This window comes from Scleropages formosus, chromosome 3, assembly GCF_900964775.1.
Source record: "Scleropages formosus chromosome 3, fSclFor1.1, whole genome shotgun sequence".
NCBI classification, from domain to species: Eukaryota; Metazoa; Chordata; class Actinopteri; order Osteoglossiformes; family Osteoglossidae; genus Scleropages; species Scleropages formosus.
This window is the reverse complement of record NC_041808.1, coordinates 11,863,391-11,887,251: the sequence shown is the minus strand read 5'-3', so window position 1 is coordinate 11,887,251 and position 23,861 is coordinate 11,863,391. Positions and strand designations below refer to the sequence as shown.

General features: G+C 43.5%; 1 protein-coding gene across 1 annotated transcript; it reads right to left on the bottom strand.

Annotated features, from left to right (window-relative positions):
• Positions 1-13,247: 13,247 nt before the first annotated feature.
• Positions 13,248-15,464, bottom strand: klf17 (Kruppel like factor 17). The gene is made up of 3 exons (XM_029250536.1): positions 15,296-15,464; positions 14,064-15,162; positions 13,248-13,960 (listed from the first exon to the last, which is right to left on the bottom strand). Exons 1-3 carry the CDS (start codon positions 15,380-15,382, stop codon positions 13,785-13,787), a joined length of 1,362 nt encoding a protein of 453 aa, XP_029106369.1. The 5' UTR covers positions 15,383-15,464; the 3' UTR covers positions 13,248-13,784.
• Positions 15,465-23,861: the final 8,397 nt, after the last annotated feature.

The following is a 23,861-nucleotide window of genomic DNA, read 5'->3' as shown; positions in this document are numbered from 1 at the left end:
CCGGGGACTCTTTGGTGTAGGGAACACATACATAGTATACACTACAGTACTGTACTGCAAAGGTACGCACCTGTAGAGTAATCGCACAAACATACAGCAGGATAAAAGAATGATTTCTGCTTTTTCAAACCGTTTTAGGATAAACTGATCGTGGGGCCGCTGGTAGTGTAGCGGTTAGTAGGAGCTATTGGGTCGGGACCCAAAGGGTGCAGGTTTGAATGAATCCCGCCTCCGGTGTAGTACCCTTTAACAAGGTACTTTCCCTGAATTGCTGCACTAAAAATACCCAGCTGTAACAATGGGTAAATAATTGTAAATACCTTCACGCTGCAAGTTGCTTTGTAGAAAAGCATCGGTCAATGTGTCTTGAAGGTAAAAGCGTCTTTCAGCAAGAGATGGACGCAGCAGGGGCATCCTGTGTCTGTAGAACAACGTGGTGGGGTGATGAGTGGCAGGACCCTCTATTGGAAAAGTACCTGGCCTTACTGTATACAGGGGCCACTTGTACTCTGGTACTCCAGCGCATCTGAAGGTCAGTGTGCTCATATGAATTGAGCAGTAGACTGCGAGCAGCTGTAAGAAGAAATGAAGCTCAGTCATAGAAGATGTGCCTCTGACTGCTCACAGTAAAATTTGAGTGAAGCCCTTGGACGTATGTTGAGGTTGTCACATCCACGCCCACAACTCAACCGACAGCACCCGACTCTGGTCCAGCACCTGACCAACTGCTCACTCTTTAAAAGACCCTCCTCAGCTGCCATACCTTTGCGGAATCTCATCGGAGACAACCGCCCTCCCTCGTGATGTCCAGTGCACACTCAACACTTGTTCTTCGTTCTCGTCTTCCGGTTTTCGTCCCTTCGCTTTGTTTCCCGACCACGTCCAAGGATCTTCGTTCAAACGCCGACCGACCTTTCGCTTCGTCCCTTGACCTCGTCCATGGATCCTCGCTCTGACTTCGAGCGCCGATCGACCGACCATTCGCCTGTCCCCGACTCCGAGAACTTGCCTTATCCCCTGAATCCAGACGAAAGACTCCGCACTTGGGTCCTGCCGTCCCGGTTCTCTCGGCCCCACATGACAGAGGTCACACATCTCTGCATAGTTTAGATTCCTGTAGCCAAATTCAACAGGTCTGTCTCTTCCCCCCCCCCCCCCCCTTCCCAAGAATAAAGCTGGAGGCTGTGGGTGCAGCCTATGCCGTGGAATGACACAAACACAGTGAAAACGCAGGAAAAGGTGCGCTAGCACAGTGCTGCTCTCTTTATGACCCATATGCTTCTGACCACCTGTGTGCCGCACAGCATCTCAGCCCCTCTGGACTGCAGATGGATCACTCAGTTGTTCCAAACATTTTGGAAGAAGGAACTGAAAGGGAATGCTGAAAATAAATACTGTCTACACATAAAAGAGCTAATTATTAAGCAAAAATATATGTCTATTTGATCATAACTGCAGAAAAGAAAAAAAATCTCAATGTATCATAACATCATCTAATATAAATTTTTTATTTTTTTCAGTAAGTTGAACTTTGTTGGAGTACATTTTGTATTATGATTGTTCAAGTATTTTTTTTTTTTTTGTTTAATAATTTTTGTTTGTTTAATTAGTGATGCAACCGTGCAACATCATGTGCCTTGATGAGCATTTTCTGTCATCGTGGAAACAGGACAGGGAAATCCTTTTCAAAGCTGCTACCCCTTCTTCATATATGGAAGCCCAGAAGTGTCCACGTATGCAGCGTAGGAGGACGTGTCTGGTGAGGAGCTGCTCACTCCTGTTTCTTCATCTCTGAAGCTTGTTCCGTACTCACAGTACACTCTGCGCAATACATTATACTGCAGAGGTAGTGTTTACAGCTCTATTCAACAAATATGTTTTATAATTCATAGCATTATCCACTATAAAACCTATGCAGTTCAAAACAGCTTGCATCAGTATAAATGTATATTTACATATGTTTATAATGCATTAACATATACATTTACAATGAATAACATTTTTAACTCAATGTTACACATTAGTAAATGCATTACTTGTGTAATACTTAGTAATTACATTATTTGTTCAATATTTAAATTTTAACATTGAAGGCATTACCATTTTTCTTATTGCAGTGAGGTAACTCTCCACCACAAATGGAGAGAATATCTGAAAATCTGTTCAGTTGAACTGGTGACTAATTTTTGCCTACAGCACAGTTGCTCAGGTCTAGTCTGGCAGGTCCAAAGCCTTTTTTCTTTTGTTTTGTCAAGGTCTTTAAAACCTGGCTGGTTGAAACATTTCTTCGTATGATTTATATGATTAAACGCATGTAGCATTGCAGATTACAAATATAACACTTGCATTTTAAATAATTCACTAAAGAATCTGCAAAATTTTAGTTAAACAGAAATTTATTCTTCTTCAAATTTCACAGATGGCCAGGTAACAGAAAGCATAGTTTATTAAACACACCCATGGCAGGTTTCTAATCTTTTTGCATAAACACCATTTAACATCAAGGACAAATGAAAGCAAGTTCTTACCAAATGCAGTTTGATTAATGTAAATTGATCTAAAGGAAAGTATGCAATCAAGCTGATCAGTGGCTAAATCAAGTGTAAATAAGCAAAATCTCAACAAAAGGTAAAAAATGCTACAGCCAGCGAAGGCTGGAGTTTGTCACTATGACCCCATGGTCGGTTGTGTGAATGTGTGTGAGTTCCCTGAAATATCTTTTCTTCAAAATTGCTTCGTATTCAAGTAAACCTTATTGTAATAAGTTATTCATTAAAACAGACCAATCTGTAATAATAATTTTAATATCCTCATAAGACCCAGCTATTAATTTTTTGTCCACTCCAGAGGACATGTTTTAAATGCATCTCCCAAACTGTACAAGCTACAATGCTGGGTCCCGAAGTGCCTTACTGAGTACATTTTATGATCGTAAAAGATACGATATGTATTAGGGATGGGGCTTGGACAACTTCCCAGAAATCCCGCTACAGCCAAATAGTTGCTAGTTTTTGTCAGAAAATATAGATTTTGTATTCATCTCAAAGCACAGTGGGTTTGGCCAGGTCTTGCTCCCTGGTGGGTCTGGGGTTCAAGTCCTGCTGGGGGTGCCTTACAGTGGACTGGCATCCTCTCCTGGGTGTTTCCCCTCCCCCTCCAGCCTTACACCCTGTGTTCTGGATTAGGCTCTGGCTTGCTGCAATCCCACTTGGAACAAGCATCTTCAGCCAGTGTGTGTGCTCACCTTAATGAATAATTGTATAGTGTATTATAATGTGAAAAGTTAGTTACTTTTAATTATTGCCTATGCTGAGCTGCTGCATCTGCTGCTATTAAAGTCGAGCTGAGGGCTACAAGGCATGCCGTCCTGCACGTACAGCACCACGCCCAAGACCTGCCGCCAGAGTCTCACTGCACTTAGTCACAGTCGGACCTCATCTCTCCAGTACGGGTGAGCACAAGGGTCGATTGTGCTCCTGGGGGGGGTGGAGGAGTGAAGGAAAGAAGCAGAGATCTCAGCGGCTGCACCATTGCAGCATTTGGGGTCACATTCACCCAAAGGTGGTTTTAAGTTACAGACAACGTTGCAGACTGCGTCACGCAGAAGCTGGTGATGTGACACTAAGCAGCCACTTTGGAAGTACTTGATGTGTGTCGCATGCAAAATAAGAATGTGTCACCCCTAAGGGGGATTTAAGGAGGTTAAGTCAACTAGATGCAGCAGAATTTCCTCTTCACGGCTCACCTGCACTGATGGCGAGAGATGGTTTTCCTCAGTGAGTGATTTTCAAGCTCACCAGTCTGGCTGCATAATACCCAAGATGTGAAAAAGTACACTATATGAATAGTGTATCAGTGTTTATGACAGACAAATTATTTCCAGATGTATGATTAGGGAACTGGATAACACAGGTAAAACCAAGACACCCCAGCCATTAATCTCCATTTCATGTGTGGTGAGAAAGCTCAGCCCTTTAATTTGTCATCCTGCATCTTTGTGTGCTTCACCCCTGTGAGATATTACTTTGAATCTGTGAAACAGTTGAGCCAGCGCAGCCCGGGCTGCATTGCTGTTATTGAAGGCAGCGTTTGCACTGGACTCAGTTTATTTTCCTGCTGAAATTGCTGCCAGTCCAGTCATCTTCCGGAAAGGCCTTTCACCCGCTCACAGTATTTTAGACGGGCTTTAGTAATGTGCCTTTTAATTTACATTTACATTTATTCATTTAGCAGACGCTTTTGTCCAAAGTGATCTACATCTCAGCAAAAGTACAATTTATGCATTACATTAAGAGAAAGAGACATGGCTGCAGACATGTGACTCTCAAGTAAACCTAGTTTGTTACCTTCCACTTGCTGCACCGAGGTTCATCGTTCAAGTAGGTGCATAAAACACAGGACAGACAAATCCTGATACCCTATTGTAAGATACACAAAGAAGCAAATACAATGCCGGAGTAGTGGCTGAATAAAGGCTGTATCTGGGGATGCTCATTAATTAATTTACCATTAATTTTAAAGGTGTATGAATGTAATAATTTTGTATGAACTGTAATGTAAATTAAGGTAATGAAGAACTGAATGCACAGTAAAGGTCTGGAGGTAAAAACAGCACCATAATCCTTAAGTATAGCAGCTGCTGTGGACAGGATCGCTGTCATACAAAATATACCGTAGCAAGATTAAACCACCGTAACTCTATAAATTCACCGACTCCTTATAAAATTATATTTTTTTATTATTTTGCTAAACAGATCTCTGGCCAGTTATACAGAAGAATCAAGTTAAAATATCTCTTCCTAATTTTTCAAATTATAATGTGAAGTAAATAAAATAAAATAAACTAATTAAATTTAAAAAAATCCCTGCTTTTAATATGTTCCTAAAGGTTAATTGTATACTGACTAAATCTTTAAATCCAGCACTGTGCCATATATACTGCACTGAAATTAAATATATATGCAGTGCTTTTTTTCAGTTAAGAGCTCAACTGTTATTATAAAGACCGGGTTTTTCCTAGTCAGATTTTTTTTTCCAACTGAAGTAATTATGGCTAATTATCCTGTCTCATTCTTTAAACAATGCCCAGAATAGTCGATCTATTCTCGATCCTCTTTGTCTTGATTCGGTGAGCAATAGCCTTTGAAAACGGAGCGCTGAGCAGCTACCTCAATCGTTTAAATGAGATCTAGAGGCACCTCGGTCCGACAGAAATGCCACTGCTGGGTCCTGAACAAACGACGTTTCAGTTAGAGGCGCTCAGCTCTGACCACGGTTATTTGTCGCCCGGCCCACCTCATTAAAGCCAGTACCTGCAGTACCCATGACTCTTTTCGTTGATTCCACTCCATGGTAGGAGAGTTTCTCCTTGCTGCTTCATCGAGTCAAAAGCATATTCTTGCAGGATGTCAGGATGTGTAAATACACTGGCTGAGAGAAAGGTTTTGGGCGAGACGTTTGAGTAAAAGATTTATCTGAAAGACTCAGAAAAGATGGTCCATGTATCTGCTGTGTCCACGCTGAAATATTCATGTCGTCAGCTTTCAACCACAAACTTATGAGGAATCCCACCGAAGAGCACTTTACATGTCCATTTTTTTGGGTTCAGAACCCTGTGCAAGAAGCTGTGTCGATTTTACCGCGTTGTTCATTCGAGACCTGACAGAGGCTGCAGTATGTCCTCAGTAGTTCATTTTTCCCTCATACATTGCACCTTCAGTTACCCTTTAGATTGTTTCCACCTTCATTTCCTTTCACTTAAAGGAAGGGGGTGCTACAACTTTCCAATATCCTCTTCTAATGAGTACCTGGCCATCATGTGTATGTGCTCTACTTGTTTTTTTTCTTTTTTCTTCACTCTAAACGTTGCATCACTGCGGAAATATGAAAACACACACCGTCTTGTTCCAGACTGCTACTGCAAGTGTCCAAGAGTGCTGTCGAACATGAAGGGACCTACGTGTGGTACAGAGTGGTCACTCTGGCCTACAGTACCAGTACACGTCGGAAGATGGGATGGCAGTCTTTTTGCTGCCCTTTCTACAGGGAATGGAGAGCTTCAAATAGTTAAGGATATACAATCGCGACCCTTTGGCTGAAACGGCTCCAGACCCAGGTGTCCCTGTACCAGTAGGACTTGCTGTCTGTTATATTACACTCATTGTTATTAGGAGTGAGATGAAGTATTATCTTTTCTAAGGGACATAAGTTTGACATGTTGGAGGTTGAGCTTCTCAAATGGCCATCAATCTACAGAATGAATTATTATTGTTATTATTATTATTATTACATTAGGCAAGAGAGCAAACTGGAGAGATTACACTACAGCGTTATTTTTTTAGGGGACTGCAATATCACTGAAGCTTACAGGACTCTTTCTCTCAGATAGTGTCATATTATCAGTGTTGCTGATTACACGCACTGGCTGAAATCACTTGCGCCAATCAGGATCATGGGGAGCCAGAGCCTAACCCGGCAACACAGGGCATAAGGCTGGAGGGGGAGGGGACTCACCCAGGACGGGACACCAGTCCGTCACAAGGCACCCCAAGCGGGACTCGAACCCCAGACCCACTAGAGAGCAGGCACAGGCCAAATCCACTGCACCGCCACAGTGCTAAATGCTACAACCTTTTGCATTCGTGCTGTACATACTTGTATCATTCTATATTTGCACTTCTGGTCTCTAAAGACATGGGTCTGTGCATGTTTCAGAGAACACCGTCCGGAATAATATTCATAAAATTTCAGCAAGGCTGTTGGGAGCAGAAAGTGAACACGCACTAACCATGAAGGACCAGGGCGCACTTTAGTAACGGACGCATAGTTTTATTGCAGAAAATGGGGAAGACAGTTCCGTCCTCTTCAACGGCAGGAGGCAGCTGAGACAGCTGGACTGTGGCACGAGGTCATCCTAAAATAAACATGCTTTTTGTCCAAAGACCAAAGTTTCCTCGTCTTGGTCCTGGGAACCCGCAACACATGCAGTTTGTGATCCATCTGGACCCTTCATTAAAGAGGTTCTTTATAGTAATCGTTTTGGAGATGTGTTAATGCTTGATTTATAAGGAGAAAGCCATTCCTAAAGTAGTGTTACGTGTATTACTTCGTAAATGATGAAAACTCAACTGTATCCCTGAAAGACGAAATAACTAAAAGGTCATATTCAGTTTCAGTAATTTTATTTTTCAGTTTCAGAGGCATTTGTTTATTTTACTTTTTATTTTAAGGGTGAAAATTGTCAAAGTTCATAAATAAATGTATGTTACATATTGTGATCTTTCAGATTTTAAAGGTCTTGTTGCTTTCATTTAAATAAATTACAGATCAGGTCAGTCTATAGAAATCAAGTAATATCTTAAAAATGATTTCAGACTAGTTAGAATTAAAGCCAAAGATGCAGTGGTGCAGTGGGTTGGACTGGGTCCTCCTCTCTGGTGGGTCTGGGGTTCAAGTCCTGCTTGGGGTGCCTTGTGACAGATGGGCATCCCATCCCGGGTGTGTCCCCTCCCCCTCCAGCCTTATACCCTGAGTTGGTGGGTTAGGCTCTGGTTTGCTACAACCCTGTATGGGACAAGCAGTTCAGAAAGTGTGTGTGTGTGTGTGTGTGTGTGTGTGTGTGTGTGTGTGTGTGTGTGTGTGTGTGTGTGTGTGTTCCAAAGGCATTTCTGCCCTAAGAGCAACTGTCCCCAAAATACATCAGTTAAATGGTAGTGGTTAGAGCTGCTGCCTTTGGACTCAGAGGTTACAGGTTTGATTTCCACCTCCAGCTGTAGTACCTTGAGCAAGGTTCTTACCCTAAACTGCTGTAGTAAAATTACCCAGCTGTGTATGTAGGTAAATACTTGGGGCCTCACTAGAAAATGCAGTAGGAAAATAGTGCCCCCTTGTGGCTGATAACACAAAGTGTTATTGGTTGAGGGGTGAAAGGCCACCGAAGTACATTACATTTATTTAGCAGACGCTTTTCTCCAAAGTGACTTCCAATGAACTCTATGTAGTGTTACCAGCCCACACACCTTATCCACCGTGGTGACTTACACTGCTAGATACACTACTTACACTGTGTCACTCATACATACATCAGTGGAACACTCTCTCTGTCACTCACACACTATGGGTGAACCTAAGCAGCATGTCTTTGTGCTGTGTGTGGAAACCAGAGCAACCCGGAGGAAACCCACACGGACACGGCAAGAACATGAAAACTCCGCACAGACTGAGTGGGGATCAAGCCCACGTCCTGTCACACCACCCAAATGCTGTGAGACAGCAGCACTACTCGCTGTGCCACCAAGTAGATGGTGTTTCAAACCAAACTGCAAAAAAATTTCTAAAATAAAAGCAAGCTGTAATTCATCTGACCTTATCAAGGCAGTCAAGTTGTCCTAGGTTTTAAATTTAGAAGTGCTTTATACGTATAAGGAAAGGGGTGCGGTAGTGCGGTGACATAGCGGGCTTGACCAGCTCCTACTTTCTGCTCGGTCTGGGGTTTGAGTCCCGCTTGAGGTGCCTTGCATGGACTGGAGTCCCGTCCTAGGTGTGTCCCCTCCCCCTCCAGCTTTGCACCTTGTGTTCCTGGATTAGGTTCCTGCTTGTGGGGACCCCGCTCGAGAGAAGCAGTTTCAGTCAATGTGTAAGGAATTCTATTTACTTTTTCATGCAAGCATCCCCAATTTCAATATTAACTTTTCTAAACTTGGAATTACATTTACAGTATTCTGAAATTTTTATGGCCGACAAACCCTTATCCGGTTGCCTTCGAAAACTTGGGGTGGGTTATTTATTTATTTATTTTATTTGTTTGTTTGTTTTCTTTGGTTGAAATGTGACACACGAACGTGTCTGTGGTTCCACCACTAGGGGGCGACAATAGCGCATGAGCGCTGCGCTGAAACGCGCGCTCCTACAAACACTGCGACACTGCTGAGTGTAACGGCCTGCGACAGGGACTGATAACTTGCTGCTTTCCCCTTTTGGAGGCCCCCGGCAGGTTTAATTTAGCTTTTAAATTTTTTTTACAAGGTATTAATGCTTCTGCAGAAACTTATACAAGTTAGGCCGTGCTCCATTGGCTTTTGCAATGGCAATTTAAGCTATTATAAGGGCTTCCAAATGGGTTGTTGGTGGTGAGAGGCTGCGGGATGGGACACGCTTACTCCCTATTAGAACATTTATGGATGACATGACAACTGTTACGGCTACGGCTCCTTGTAAGCGTCGCTTGTTGTCTAACCTCTATGAGAACTTGAAGTGGGCTAAGCTGAAGGTTAAGCCAAGTAAATCAAGGAGTCTTTCAATTGTTGGTGGGAAGGTGGTAAAGGAGAACTTTTGTATCGATGAGGAAGTAATTCCTTCTATTTTGGAGAAGCCAGTTAAGAGTTTGGGTAGATGGTATAGTTCTGTGTTAAGTGATAAGGAGCAGGATGGTGCACTGAGGGAGGTAATTGTGGAAGGCATAAAGAGCACAGATGCGTCCCTCCTCCCAGGGAAGTTAAAGTTGTGGTGTCCGCAGTTCGGGCTCTTGCCACATGTTAGGTGGCCACTTACGGTGTATGAGTTTTCTGTCCGGGAGGGAGAAGCTCGAGCAGATTATTAGTGCGGCGATAAGGAGATGGCTGGGAGTGCCACGCTGTTTGAGTAGTGTAGCGCTATATGGTAAGGGTATGTTGGAGCTGCCGGTATCAAGTTTGGAGGAGGAGTATAAGTGTGCAAAGGTGGGTTTGGAGCTGTCTCTAGCGGAGTCAAAAGATGAGTTTGTGAGACAGGTGGTGCCGTCAGTAAGGACAGGTAGGGGGTGGAACCCCAGAGATGCTGTTCGGAGCGCAAAAGAGGCGCTGATGTTGCTGGACGTGGTTGGGCATGTGCAGAGAGGGAAGGCAGGGCTTGGCTCTGGCCATTTGCGGCAGTTGTGAAGTGCTGCTCCGGAGGCAGACAGACGCCGGTTGGTTGTTGAGGGAGCAGGAAGAGGAGGTGAGGCGTGCAAAGGCTGTCGCATTGGTGAAGCAGGGTCAGTGGGTGAACTGGGAAGGTGTGGAGAGGAGGAAGTTGCGCTGGCAAGATGTGTGGGCGATGGAGGCGAGTCGCCTTAAGTTTATCGCTGGAGCAAATTATGACGTGTTATCAACGCCACAGAATGTTAAGCAATGGGCAGGTGACGATGGTTCTTGTAAGTTGTGTGGAGGTGTGGCGACGCTGAGGCACATTTTGTCAGGGTGTAAGGTTAGTTTGGGGCAGGGGCGCTATACTTGGCGCCATAATCAAGTTCTTAGATGTTCAGCAGGTGTGTTTGAGAGTAAGTGGCAAGTTGTTAATTCTTGCCTGTTGGCAGGTTAGCCAGAGCAATTGCTTTTGTGCGGGCAGGAGACAGTAGCACTATGCAAAGGCAGACGTGCCCTGGTAGGTGGAGTAACGCACAGGACTGAAAGCTGTTGGCTGATGTGGGCAAGCAGCTCCAGGTTCCATAGGTCATTGCTGTTACTTCGCTGTGGCCGGACACGGTGTTATATTTGGAGGGTGAGCGTACCGTGTACTTTGTAGAGTTAACAGTACCGTTCGAGGATGCTATTGGGGAGGCATACGAGCGGAAACTGTTAAAGTATGCTGATCTGGTGGCAGAGGCAAGGGACTGTGGTTGGTGGGCTCATGTGAGGCCAGTAGAGGTTGGTGTTAGAGGGTTTGTGGCTAAATCAGCTACGGTGTTGTTGGGGGAGCTTGATATTAGAGGCCGCTCGCTAAAGGCGGCGGTGAAGGAGCTGTCCGAGGCAGCTGAGAAGGCAAGTCAGTGGTTGCGGTTGAAAAGAGAGCAGGGTAGCTGGGGTTACGGGCTGGAGGGAGGTGTGTGATGGTGGAAAGTTAGTGGCAGGTGGTGAGTAATGAGAAGCAGCTGATGATAATTAAGGAGGTGTGGCCATGTTAAGTAGGATAGTTTAAATTTGTGGAGCGGGGCAGTTGCAGTTGGTTTGGTGGCAGGTATGGAGGTCAGGGTTAGAAGGTACCGTATGCATCAAGCTACAGTTTAGCTGGTTGAGTTAGCGGGGTTGCGGTAGTTGTTGAGGGTGAAGGGTATCGAACATGTGTGTGGAGGGGGGGTGTGTCTGGCACACCGGGTTGCACTGTTGAGCCTTCCGGAGGTGTTGTGGGCCCAATTCAATGAAACGCCGATGAAGGGAGGTGCCCACTTGATAACCCCAATGAAATACTCATGTTGGTGCCCAGCTGGTGTGGTTTGTTGTTTGGTTGGTGAGTTAGGCTTGGTCTGTTGATTTGGCTTTGTTGGGGGTGGTTGATGGTGTTTCTTGTGTTGGTGGTTAGCTTTGGTTTGGTAGTGGATCAGATGTGTTTTGTTGGTGGGTGTGGTTTGATGCTTGGTTTTGCTGATGGTATGGGTGGATAGTTTTGAGCTGATGTGTTAGACCTAGTCTGTGTGGTTTATTGGTTTGTTTTTGTGTTGGTGGGAGTAGGCTTGGTTGGTTTCTGTTGGTGATTGTGCTGTGGTCTGTAGGTTTGGATTTGTTGGGTGTGGTTTGGTGGTTGGTTGTTAGTGGGGTGGCTGGATGGCTGGTTTGTTGGGTTAGGCTTGCTTTAGGTGTTTTGTAGGTGGGTGTGGCTTGGTGTTTTGTGTTAGTCGGTTAGGCTTAAGTTGGTAATTTGTTGGTGTGTTTAAATTTGGTTTATTTTTTTAGATTTTGTTGCTAGGATGGTGGGTGGGTTAGGTCAGTTAAGTGTCTTGGTTTTGGGGCGTGAAGATGTATGTTTGCGATGCTGGGTGTTCTCTGTGGTTTTAGGGTGGTGGGTGGACTGGGTCCTTGTGTGCAGCCGTTGAAAAATGCGCACGGAGTATAACATTTTTTCCTGTGTATCTTGAATGTAGGCCAATTTTTGTAATCGTTTAGAACGATTTTAATGCTAGATTGAAAGCTTTAGATAAACTGTTGTTACCGAAAGGTGATCTAAAAAACGTAACAACACAGATGTTTGGCGGTCATCGCTGAAGAAAATCACTAGCATGTTCAATCAATGACGTATGTTTTTGTGTGCTCTGCTTTGTTTTGTGTTTAAACTAGATGGATTACATGTGCTAATTTTATTTTGGTTACATTTGTCAGTTTTTATTTAAATTTCACACCCATAAGCAGATAGAAATATATGCAGAAATAGAATAAATGAACAATCTATTTAGTCTTTAGTTCATCTGTGTAGAATAGGGCAAATGCTGTTAAATTGTATGGCCTGTACTTATATATCCAGCACTTACAGAACCAGTAGTCCATATAATTGTACACTTATATAGTTATTTAAACTATACTGCGCATGCGTGTGTACTTGTACTCAAGAGATTGGAAAATTAATAGAGGGAGGGGCTCCGCAAAGCGATGTGTTCAGATTATCCAGCAGGGGGCGCACTTTACTTACATAACAGCAGAGCTCGAAATTATGTATTCATACACAGGTGAAGTACAGTACAGTACTCAGTTTATTACAGTGGTGTAAAAATAACCGTGAAACCCTCCATCATCTTGTTAAAGCATCAGAAAAACTGGGTAGAGCACCCTGGCATAAGCACAAAATCACCAGAGTGCAGTTTGATTAACATGTTGGACTAACCCAGTGACCCAGGATAATCAGGCAATGATTTACTCTTTCAAATAACCATTTCATAATACTGCTGTTTTCTTAGAAGGGCAACAAATATACCAGGTAAAACGTTTATCATCTATGTATTTATGTCCAATTTTTAAAGCTACCCTCATTGCTTCAGTAACACAGGTGTTCCTGGTTTTCCCACTTTTGTGTTTGCATGTTCCTACTATGGTTGAAACATGTTAATGACTGCATATACTTGGAAAAACAAAAATTAAGTGTATTTAATATGAGCTGAGATTAGTACATTAAGATTATAGTTATGTAAACTGTTGTATAAAACAAGCATATTGACCTCAGGAGACATTTATATAGTCCATATACATGAGTACTAAAAAATGATGCACTCACATAGTTAATTCAAGCTGTTTTATTTTACAGCATTGAATTTTTAAAATTTTTTTGCAGTTAAAAATGTAAAATTTATTTTTCATACAGCTCTTCTGAGCAACAATGTGCAGTAAAGTCAAAAAAAAACCTTAGTCAAAAAAAAAAAAACTTACAATCCCAATGTTGAATTACAAAGTAACAAAATGAACAAAGACTTCAAGTATATTTAAAAGTGAGTTTTGTAGTATACAAAAAGTATATACAACTGTTATACAACTTCATTTAAAGGTAGAGTGTCAGTACCTTGTTTTGGAGCAATTAGAGTTAATACCTTCAAAATAATTTGACATAGCCAAGAGTATGAAATGTGTCGCTTACATTGAAAATGTACCTGCGAACGGTACAAGTGAACTGGCAGCACATTGGTTTGTCTCAGTGGTAAATGTACATAAAACACATCAAATCTCATTCTGAGACAGAAATCTTAAAAAGAGAAAAAAAAAAACTGTAGGGGGAAAAGAAAAATTAAAAAAAAAAACTGCCCTTTAAAGTAAAACATGAGCACACAATAGCTAAGGGCCCGGCCCGTCTTCATTTACACGAGCAGATTCTCGTCGTCCCCAACGGCAACGCACGCTTCCCCTTCGAATTCCATAACACAACAACACAGCGGAAGACTACTTAAAAGATGATAGGACTTTTAAATACTGTCTTAATTTAGCGGAGAGGGTAAAAATGCACTGTTTACCTTTTTATTTACAGAGCATATTACGACATGTAATGTATAGTAGACCCCCCCGACGCGCTTCTCTCTACATGTGGCGCTTCATGTGCAGCGCCAGGTGGTCGGAGCGGGAGAAGGCGCGTTCGCACAGGTGGCACTGGAAGGGCCGGTGGCCCGTGTGCTTGCGGTAGTGGCGGGTGAGCTCGTCGGAGCGCGCGAACTTCCAGCCGCAGCCCTCCCAGTTGCAGTGGTACGGCTTCTCACCTGCGCAGATCGGAGCAAATCAAGGGTTAATAACGTGAGTGACGGCTAGCTAAGCGTTCAGGGCCCGGGCCGGGCGACGTTACGAGGAGCGGGACCGGCTTACCTGTGTGAGTGCGCATGTGCGCCTTCAGGTGGGAGCTCTTGGTGTAGGTCTTCCCGCAGCCCGGGTACTCGCAGCTGTGCGTGGCAGTGCGCTTCCTGGCCCAGGAGCGGCGGCCCCGCTTCGGCTTGCATTCTTCGGGTGCAAAGAAATCCAGGAGCGGCGACGAAGGGGGCGTCACCATGCTGGGCATCCCGTTCACGGCAGGGTGGTGGTGGTGGTGGTGCTGCTGCTGGTGGACGCGCATGGGCTCGCGGAACATGCCGTACTGGCCGTGGTAGTGCTGCGCGCCCTGCCCCTGGTGATGCTGGTGGTACTGAGCCGGGTAGGGGGCGCTGCCCACGTAGGCTGGCTGCTGCACCAGCTGAGCGGGAGGATGGGCATGAGGATGCGGGTGCATTTCTGCCAGGGTGCACTCTTTGCGCGGCAGGTTTGGGGGCAGGCCGTGGTGGGCAAAGCCCATCCCCTGGAGCGCAGCCTGCTGCTGCTGCTGCTGAAGGTGCATAGCGCGGAGCACCTTCTGCTCGTACATCGGAGCTGCGAAGTCGGAAGCCATCATGCACGAGCGCTCGCGGTTCTCCGTTTTAATTTTGGGGCCCAACGGGTGCACGTTGCCCAGAGGCGCGTGGACCTGCAGGTTGCCCATGTCCAAGGCTTGCAGTTCAGTGTAATCCCCTTCCATTACTGCTTTCATGTTGTAATCCGGAACGGTACCCTGGTAGGTCGTTCCTGGGGTCAGCAGCTCGGCCACCAAACTGTGCGCCGGACTGCCGCTGCCCTGGATGCTGGCGCTGCTGCTGCTGCTGCCGCGGGTGCTGGAGGGCGACGAGCCATGGGAGCCATCGCTGTCATACACCGGCGTGTTGCAGCTCTCCGGGGAGTCGGGCAGCGGGTACCCGGAGAGCAGAGAGGAGCTCCTGCTGCCTTCCACGCTGTTGGACAAGATGAACTCCAAATCCAGCAACCTGGACAGCTCATCCTCATCTCTGTTCACTGACACTTGTGCGTGTTGTGGCGATTCCACGATGCTGAGCTCCAGTTCAATGAGGGGCTTCATCGCATCGCCCCCCGGTCTGGCTTCCTTCTCATCCAGACTCCAGTACTGAGAACGAGAGTTGCGCACAATTAACGCAAAGTGTCTTACAGCTGCAGAGCCCACGGATTTTCAAGAGCTTGCAAATAGACGCAGCGGTAATTCATGATGCGAAATATGAATACAAATAGGAAATACTTACGTGAACAATTTCAGACTGCGCTTTGTCCAGAACCTGGTTGTTTGTAAATGTCGTTATCGATGGTAACATCGCATCGGCCAGAGCCATTGCAGCATGAGTCTACAAGCTCAGTACTTAGAGCTCTTTCGGTAAAGTCTTTCTGCGGTCTAAAATGTTCTACGTCCTACATTTCACTGCCTCTCAGAAAGTTGCTTCGCGAACTTTGCTGACTGCCTGTTATATGGGCTCCTTTATTTTGATTGGCTGCATAGATGAAGTGGGCGGGGTCGGCGTGCCGCACCTCCTTGTTATGTTCAACATTTGCATTTTGATTGGCTACTTAGGCAAAGTGGGCTGGCTTAACTGCCAAAAAGTTGAAAAGGTAGATAGACAATGTTTTGCTTGCTGTGCCATGGTTCTTTTTTTTTTTTTTTTGGCAATTTGTTAAAAATATGTTCCGCTTTGTTAAAATTGAGAAGGTTCACCAATACACTTAAATCTACATTTACTTTCAAACAAGTTGAAGTGTGCAGAACAACGAGGGCATTTCTTAATCATAACCCATAAAGTTATGCAGCATGAATAACAGAAAATAAATTAAGAAAGGCACCATCATAACATGCGATTACTTCCCAAAACATATATTTTTATTTAAATTGAAATATCGCAATTGCGGTAATTTGTGCAATTTAGTTGTTCTGTGAATAAAAGTATGGTAGGGGGCGCCTCACAGCTTTGTTTTTGCGGATCTTTTTTCGCGTACAGTACGTCCTTTTTTTTTCATTTGTATTACACCGAGATTTTCGCTCGAAACATCGCAACATTTAATTTTCCATTCTCCTACACTGAAATAATATAAAAAAATAAGCAAGTCTTCATTTTGCAGTTATGTTTTAATTTATTGTGTTAAAAAGGCTCGTGAAAATATGTGTGTAATAGAATGTATCACAGATTCAACACGTAGTAACATCAGGCACTGAATGAACGTGTATTGGGTTCTTTTCAACCTGTGCTTCATCCGGATCTTGCGAGTATTTCGGCCAAGAAAAAAGCCTGTTTTTAAGTCGTCTTATTTAAATCACTGCGACATTGACACTGGATTGATATGAGTTAGTCTCATTCATTGAAGGTGTGAAAACAGGGATCCACAGATCGCTTTGTGCCCATGACTCCTTAAAGTAGCACAGCGGCTCTTTTGACTAACAAAGAGTTACATTCTCACGTGCGACATTTGCAGGAGTGAGCTGGAGACGACATGGGGATCACCAGGTATGATGGAAATCACTTAGCACCACCACTGTGGCATCACTTTCCACCCCCCCTTCCCCTCCTCTCACCCCCCCTTGATTAGCCCATTCAAATTAATATTTGAATTGTCATTCATTTAGATTTTTCCCTCCCAAGGCGGTTTACAATACCCCATTTGCAAATATTTAGCCATGTACGCTGCAGGGTATATTTACTGTTTACTGTCAAGGAGTGCGCTGATCAAGAGCTCCACAGCAGGACTGGGGATTCGAACACCCTCCTGGAACTGCTGGTGCCCTGGTTCTTACATTACCTGCTGCAGTCTTGAGGTGCAGGGAACTCCAATATCCTTTTTTTTAAGCAAGAGTGAATATTAACTTTACATCAAGAATAATATCAAAAATTATATTCAAAATCAATAGAAAAATGATCTTACATTTTTCTTTGGTAAATCAAATAATGTGTAATACATTATTTTAGAAAGGTATGCACCATAGAGAACGGAATAAAATGATAAAACACTGAACTGGCTAAATAACGGGCTAAATAACGGGATTGGAATATAAATTCTTTCCTTCTTCTGTAACTGCCCCGTGATATCAAGTCTTGATTATTCTAGTCCTCAGTATATTGTAGCATTACATGTTTTTAAAGAGTGAATGTTTAAGAAATCTGCAGTACGATTTTTTTTTAGTCCATTTGACCTAAACTGGAAAAAAAACATCTGTGAATACATTTACAGTTGCTTTTATATTTATTCATTCAGGAGGCATTTTTCTCCAAAGCGAAGTACATCTCAGGGAACAATACGAAGAGTGCTTTACATCACATTATTGCTGTTGCCTCATTATTGTGATATGATTATTGGTAATTGAGCGTTATTTAGAATATGGACAGTGAGTGCTGTGAAAACGTTTTCCCCTATTCAGCTATGTTTCAGTTTTCAGAACCTCTTGCTGTAATTACTGGCCTTTTGTCATTTTCTCCACTACGTCATATTTCAAGTCCCAGCATTAATTCTCTTTTTAAAATTTAAGTAGAATGACATTAAACAGATTTTTTGCCTTTTAATTTTGCATTCACCTTTTTTTGCAGAGAATGCCAGTGTTAGAAATATCATTAAATTCAAACAGACAATTCTCTGGGTTATAATATGTATAAATTACAACTAAGAATGACACTTTTTCTACCTTTGATGTAAAAACGATCTGCTTGTTAATTAATTATTTAATTGATTTTATTTTCGTTTTATTTTTTTCTTCAGTCGTTTTTCATGCGCTCGAACACGTCCACGCAGCAGTGTGTGTTCCTGGAATGGGATGGATCCCACATCTCTGCCCCTGCATTTATACCCGGTTATTTTTAAACCTCCTACGCAAATCCAGATCCGGAGTGGCCGTGGGGTTTGGAGCCAAGTGGAAATGGACCTGACGCGGGTTTCCTGAGCAAAGCCCACGTACCTTTCTGAACTTTCACTGTCCCGTGTGTGTGCGCGCGTGTGTGTGTGTGTGTGTGTGTGTGTGTGTGTGTGTGTGTGTGTGTGTGTGTGTGTGTGTGTGTGAGAGAGAGAGAGAGCTGCAGATAACACAGAAAAAGTCACCAACAAATGATGCTAAATTTACAACAAACCATAATCCTTTTCTGCGTTTACTCAGTTTTAATACGGTAACAATTACCAGATCAGCACGCCTAGAAAACCTAATGCTGCTGACACCTGCGCATGGAATACGTGCAACTGATTTAACATTTATTGTAGGATCTTTTTTTCAGATAAATGTCATGGTGTGTTTAAGAATCTTAACAAATGCTGCAAAATTTTCACAATTTTAATTAATGAGAAGTGCCAGTGGTAAAGTGGGTATTGCTAAAGTAACTCCAGGTGATTGATGATATATCACTGTTAACTTAAAGCAAAGTAAGAATAATATACTGAACAGACAGAGTATATTTTAGGAAAATATGTTTATTGCTATGTTGAATATCTTTTTAAATCTCATTTTAGCCCCACTTCTAATATGGTAATAATTTAATTACAATTAATCTTAAGAAAACCTGCTTTTCTTGATTTAATTTATTTCTTAATTGCATATGTTAATGTTTTTGCAGTACATAGCTTCTGGACAACTGTTTGGTATCCAACTAGTAATGTCTTTCTTAAAAATAAATGTACAGCCACTGAAAACCTTAGAACAGAAAACCAATGCATATTAGTTTAATGGAACGGGTTACATTGACGTTCGTTCAGTCGCAGACGCGTTTCTCCAAAACTCGGGGAAACAACAAATGGGAGATGATGAGGAGCAACTTAATGTCTATGTGCCAGATTCATACGGATAGATTATGAAAAGGTAAAACACGGTCAGTGTGTATGATGTCGTCACTATGCCTATTCCATCTACAGACTAGAGGAAGTGTTTTCCCAGTCGCTTGCTGAGTTATTTAGCGGTACTCACTTGTATATAAAGCATAAAGTGCGATTTCCAGCTCAGCACTCGAGGTTTGCGGCGCACGCCCTGCCGCGATAGCGCTAGAGCCGCGCGGCGCGCGCAGCCCTCGCGCTCCGGCCGTGGCCGCTTTGCGCTCACGCGACGTGCCGCGTGTTCGGTCTGTCGCGTGCGTGCCTGCGAGCTTGGGGGCTGTTGCGAACGCGGGGAGAAGACAGGAACGGAGTTAGTCACAATAGGGGGGGAAAAAAAGAAAAAACTCAAACTACGGATCTCGTGAAGACACGGAGCAGCTCGGCAGGGACCTGCAGGTTCTCGCGCGTCCTCTGCACGTGTGCGGCCTGTAAGCCTGCGTGCAGCTCACGTTGTTGTCTCAGTCTGAGTCACACGCGGTCCCCTCCACCTTCACCGCATGACTATCTCCTGACTCACCTGGCCTTTTAATAGCAGCACTCGGACCATCCCTGCCAGCTTTTCATTTCAGCAACCAAGGGATTTTTTTGAGGTTTATAAGAGCACCTTAGAAGCGTTGCGATTAAAGAAGTGGAATAAAGGGCGAAGGATGGCGATACGCTCCAACCGCGGACCCACCCGTGGGGCCCAGTCCCGTAACAGTAACTGTAGTTACTATAGCTGCAAGATGACGCCTTAGTCCAGGCAAATTGCAATGGTGCTTTACCTGTTGACCAGTTCAGTTACCGTGCAATGATTGCGACGATATATTTTGTACAACAGAACTTCGAACCGGAGACCTTCCGCCTGCATAGTGTTGTCCCTAACCGCTGTGCGATGTGCTGCAGAAAATATTATTTCTTTCTGAAGAACATCCCTTCTTTCTGCAGCGCCTTGCAGTCTGAAAGTTCCTAGATTTCCACTTCCTGCTGTAGCACCCTTGATTTGAAAATATGTGACTTTGGAGAAAAGTGTCTAACAATAATAATAATAATAATAATAATAATAGTAGTAGGGTAGTTTAATGCAAAATTGTCCTGCTGATATATTAGTCTGATTTATTCAATGTCTTAACTCTGGATGTGGACAGAAGCCTGATGACTTCCACATTTCCTGATGGGAAACATGAGCCGCACAAACACGAATTCTCTGTGCGTCCCGTTTGCGCTCACAGCCTGAGCTGCTTCTTTTGGGTGCCGGCGAAGAGCCCCAGACCCAGGCTGGATTTCTGGAAGCTGTGTATCTCTGTATCTTAACTCACAAACATGGTGTGCTCTCCTTGCCCACCGCTGACTTCGTCTCTAATCTCCGTCGTTTATTGTTCAGACAAGCAGTCACTGTCCTCGCTGAATTATTATTTATTAGCTGACATTGTTGAAAAGTGATTTACAATGTTAGGCGCATACACTATACTATTTACAGCGATTTGCACATCTACACAGCTGGGTGATTCTACTGTACCTGTTTATGGTAAGTACCTTGATGAAGAACACTACAAGAGTGGGGGGTAAACCAGGAACTTTCAAAGTGCAAGGCACTTGTTCATTTAGCTGACACAATTCTCCAAGGTGATTTATAGTGTCAGGTGTGTACATTCAGGTACTTTCAATATTTACCGATTCATACTGAAAGGTAATTTTTACTGTATCGGTGCTGGGTAAGTACCTTGCAGAAGGGTGCTGCTGAAAGGAATGAGATCTGAACGTAGATCTTCTTGCAAGGTGGTGGCAAAAGCCGCTGCCTCGCTAAACTGAATTATGAAATGTTAATGGCATATATATGGAAAACGGATAAAAATGCCGCTGTTTTGCAAAAATGTCATGTGCAAGATGTCATGCACAATGAATCACACATCCCTGCGAGCAGCCAGTCTCTGGTCCTGTGTGAATCTTCAGTCTGTCTGTGGTCTGTGGGAAGACTGATAAATTCTTCTGGCTGGTTAATGGGGTATCGCGCTTTATTTGTGGCGGCAAACTGGAAATAAACCCGCGTATCGATGTGCCTGCCGAGTTATCTCTGCGCTCCTGTTTTGAAATTTCAGGATGTACTCTTTGAATTTGAGCGTGCTGCAGAAATCCACCTTTTCTTCTTCGGTACGGCGGTCGATAATGCCATGTAAACTGCAGGAGGGTTGGATTTCAGGCTGCCAGGCTGCCATCTTCTTTGTGATTCATTACTTTGAATTTCAACCCCGAAACTGAATGAGGCAGGAATACAGGATAAGGGCACTTTGCCAAAAGGGAACGCCCTCAGAATATTCTAGTACCTCAGCTTTAAGACGAATGTATGTCATTCCTTTGCATTTATATGCCATTTTATATTTAAATAGGTACACTATGTATTTAAATTAAGTGCCCTCGTTTAGTTTCTTTTGCTTTTCTTTCCTTCTTTCCCTTGAAAACAAATTTATTCTTTAGAAAAGCAATGCATTTGCAGAGCGTCAGATTTTAAATCGAGAAGGATGGGGATGCTGTTCTCGGTCTCAGTGGAGCCGCAGATGAAGAACTTGTTCTTTAAGTTTAAGACTTTCAAAAACAAAATGGATTATAATGTAATATCCTTTAAATCAAATTAATTCCAGAAGGATAGACTCCACATGCCTTGTAAAAAGATAGCATATGTTTTAATTAATATAATGTGTTTTATTTAGTTGTTTTTAAAAGAATGGCCACCAAAGAATAAGAAAATTGTTTTGCCAAAGGAAAAACTGATGAATTACATTGTAAAGCACTTGACCTCATACAGCTTCACATGTTCCTGTAACTTCCAACCTTCTGAAACTTTTTTGCACTCCTAGTTTCGTCCGAAGCCGCAAGTCTATTGTAAATCTTACAGTTGAGGAGCCTCTTGAGGTGCAAGACGGAGCATGATCCTGCAGCAGGGGGAAAATTAGCCTGAAACTGAAAATCTGCGACACGTGCTTGTCAGAACCAGGCTCACGGTTATGGAAGTGCTCCAGGCGGAGAAGAGCTCACCTCTAGTGGTTCCCAAAGCTGCAGTGAAAATAATATCCTCAATTACTCCTTACACAAATGCAAACAATTGTAGACCTCAGTATTTGAAAAATCCTCTGGTCGTAGAAATAGAAATAAATGTTTCCGGTACGATTTATACTGTATATTTTTAACTTACATTTTCTACTGAGAAGAAGTTGACATGAAACCCCGCATGTGCACCTTCTGTGATGTGGACGTGTTGGGTTTGAAACAATTGCACAGGTCTTTGGCTCAGGGAGAGGAACAAAAATTGTATAAGACTGAAAATGAAAAGTGTGGAAGTCAGACCTCGTATCAGCAGGGTTTCCTGTCCCCGAAGTATCCGGCTCTCGGTGTTCAGTGGATACAGTAGTAGTCCCCCCCCCCGCAGCCCCATGAGTAAGCTCTCGGGAAATTCTAGAGAAATATGCGAAAAACTGACTATGACTATAAATGGGCTATATCTGTCCAGCTATAACTGACTATAAACTGACTATATCCTAGTCTAAAGGTTGTTTCCCTATCAGAATCTGTGGCCCATTCGGCACTGATGACAATTTTGTGCACTCAACAGATCATATAGCTGTTTAAGGAACTGGAATTGCGGCTCAAACACTGAAGGTTCAGTTAATGGTCAAGTATCAAAGTGCGGTGTTTCCTCACAATTTATCCGAATTCATTCAGTAATCATTCACCTGCAGCACTGGAATCACTAGAAGCAGTAAAAGAAACCACAAAACTATAAGGTAATGTAAGAAATGAAAACAAACCACCGAATGCATGAATGAGTCGTTTAATAAGCACGCATCAACAAATTGTGCGGCTTGTTACCATCATGACATTTTATGAGGTTGTGTGTATTATTTATGTAGTTGTTAATTCATTTATATTTACATTTACGTTTATTCATTTAGCTGATGCTTTTCTCCAAAGTGACTTACAATGTTAAGCTGCTTACAATTATTTACCCATTTATACAGCTGGGCACTTTTACTGGAGCTATTTAAGGAAAGTACCTTGCTCAAAAGTACTGCAACTGGAGGTGTGATTCAAACCTACGTCCTTTAACAGGCTTTAGCAGCTACTTAGCTGACTCGTTTCTCCGAGATGACTTACCCACTGAATTACCCAAAATTATTCAGGAAGTATGGCCATTTTTAATTTACCCATTAAATTAGATATGTATGTGATTACTAAGGGGGAGTACTGGACCTCTTGACTGGGTCTCTGTGTGTTGTCTATCAACCCAAGCCTTGTGCCCCCGATTCATCCATCACATCCCCTTTTCCCAGCTCAGCCAAAGAATTGTGAGGTCAGTTTGACTTTCCTGCATGACAGGGGAAAGGGTGGCAAAGGCCCAGATCTCAAACCAGATATCTGTGGCCTGGTAAATATTTGCAGGAGCCTTGCTGCAGGGTCGTCCGGTCCCAACCTGCGCACTCTGCCCTTTCAGCGCCATTGGACCACAGCACAGGGCTCTGGGAAATACCTTGCAGAGACAGGCTCTCAAATGCACTCGGAGACACAGCGGAACCAGGGGTCTGGGGGTAAGGAGAAGGGGGAAGGGCTGAGGGTGGAAAGAGAATGGGGGAGAAGTTGGGGAGGGGGGGGTTACAGGACTTGAAACTGCTGATGAGAGAGTTTCTTTTGGTGAAAGATTTACATCATGATATGGCTTTCTCTTGTTTGTCATACAGCAAAGTCAAAGCCATCAAAGCAAGAAACGTTGATTTGTGCTGCTTCTATAAAAATGTCCATTAACAAATCTGGTCTTTAGTTTATTATTTATACTTAGATGTACTACTGTATTTCTACCTGTTGGGTTCATTCTGAAAAACATCACACAGGTAATGTACATTTACATTACATTTGTTTACTTAGCAGATGCTTTTCTCCAAAGCAACTTACAATGGATACTATGTAGCAATACTAGCCCACACACCTTATTCACCAGAGTAACTTACACTG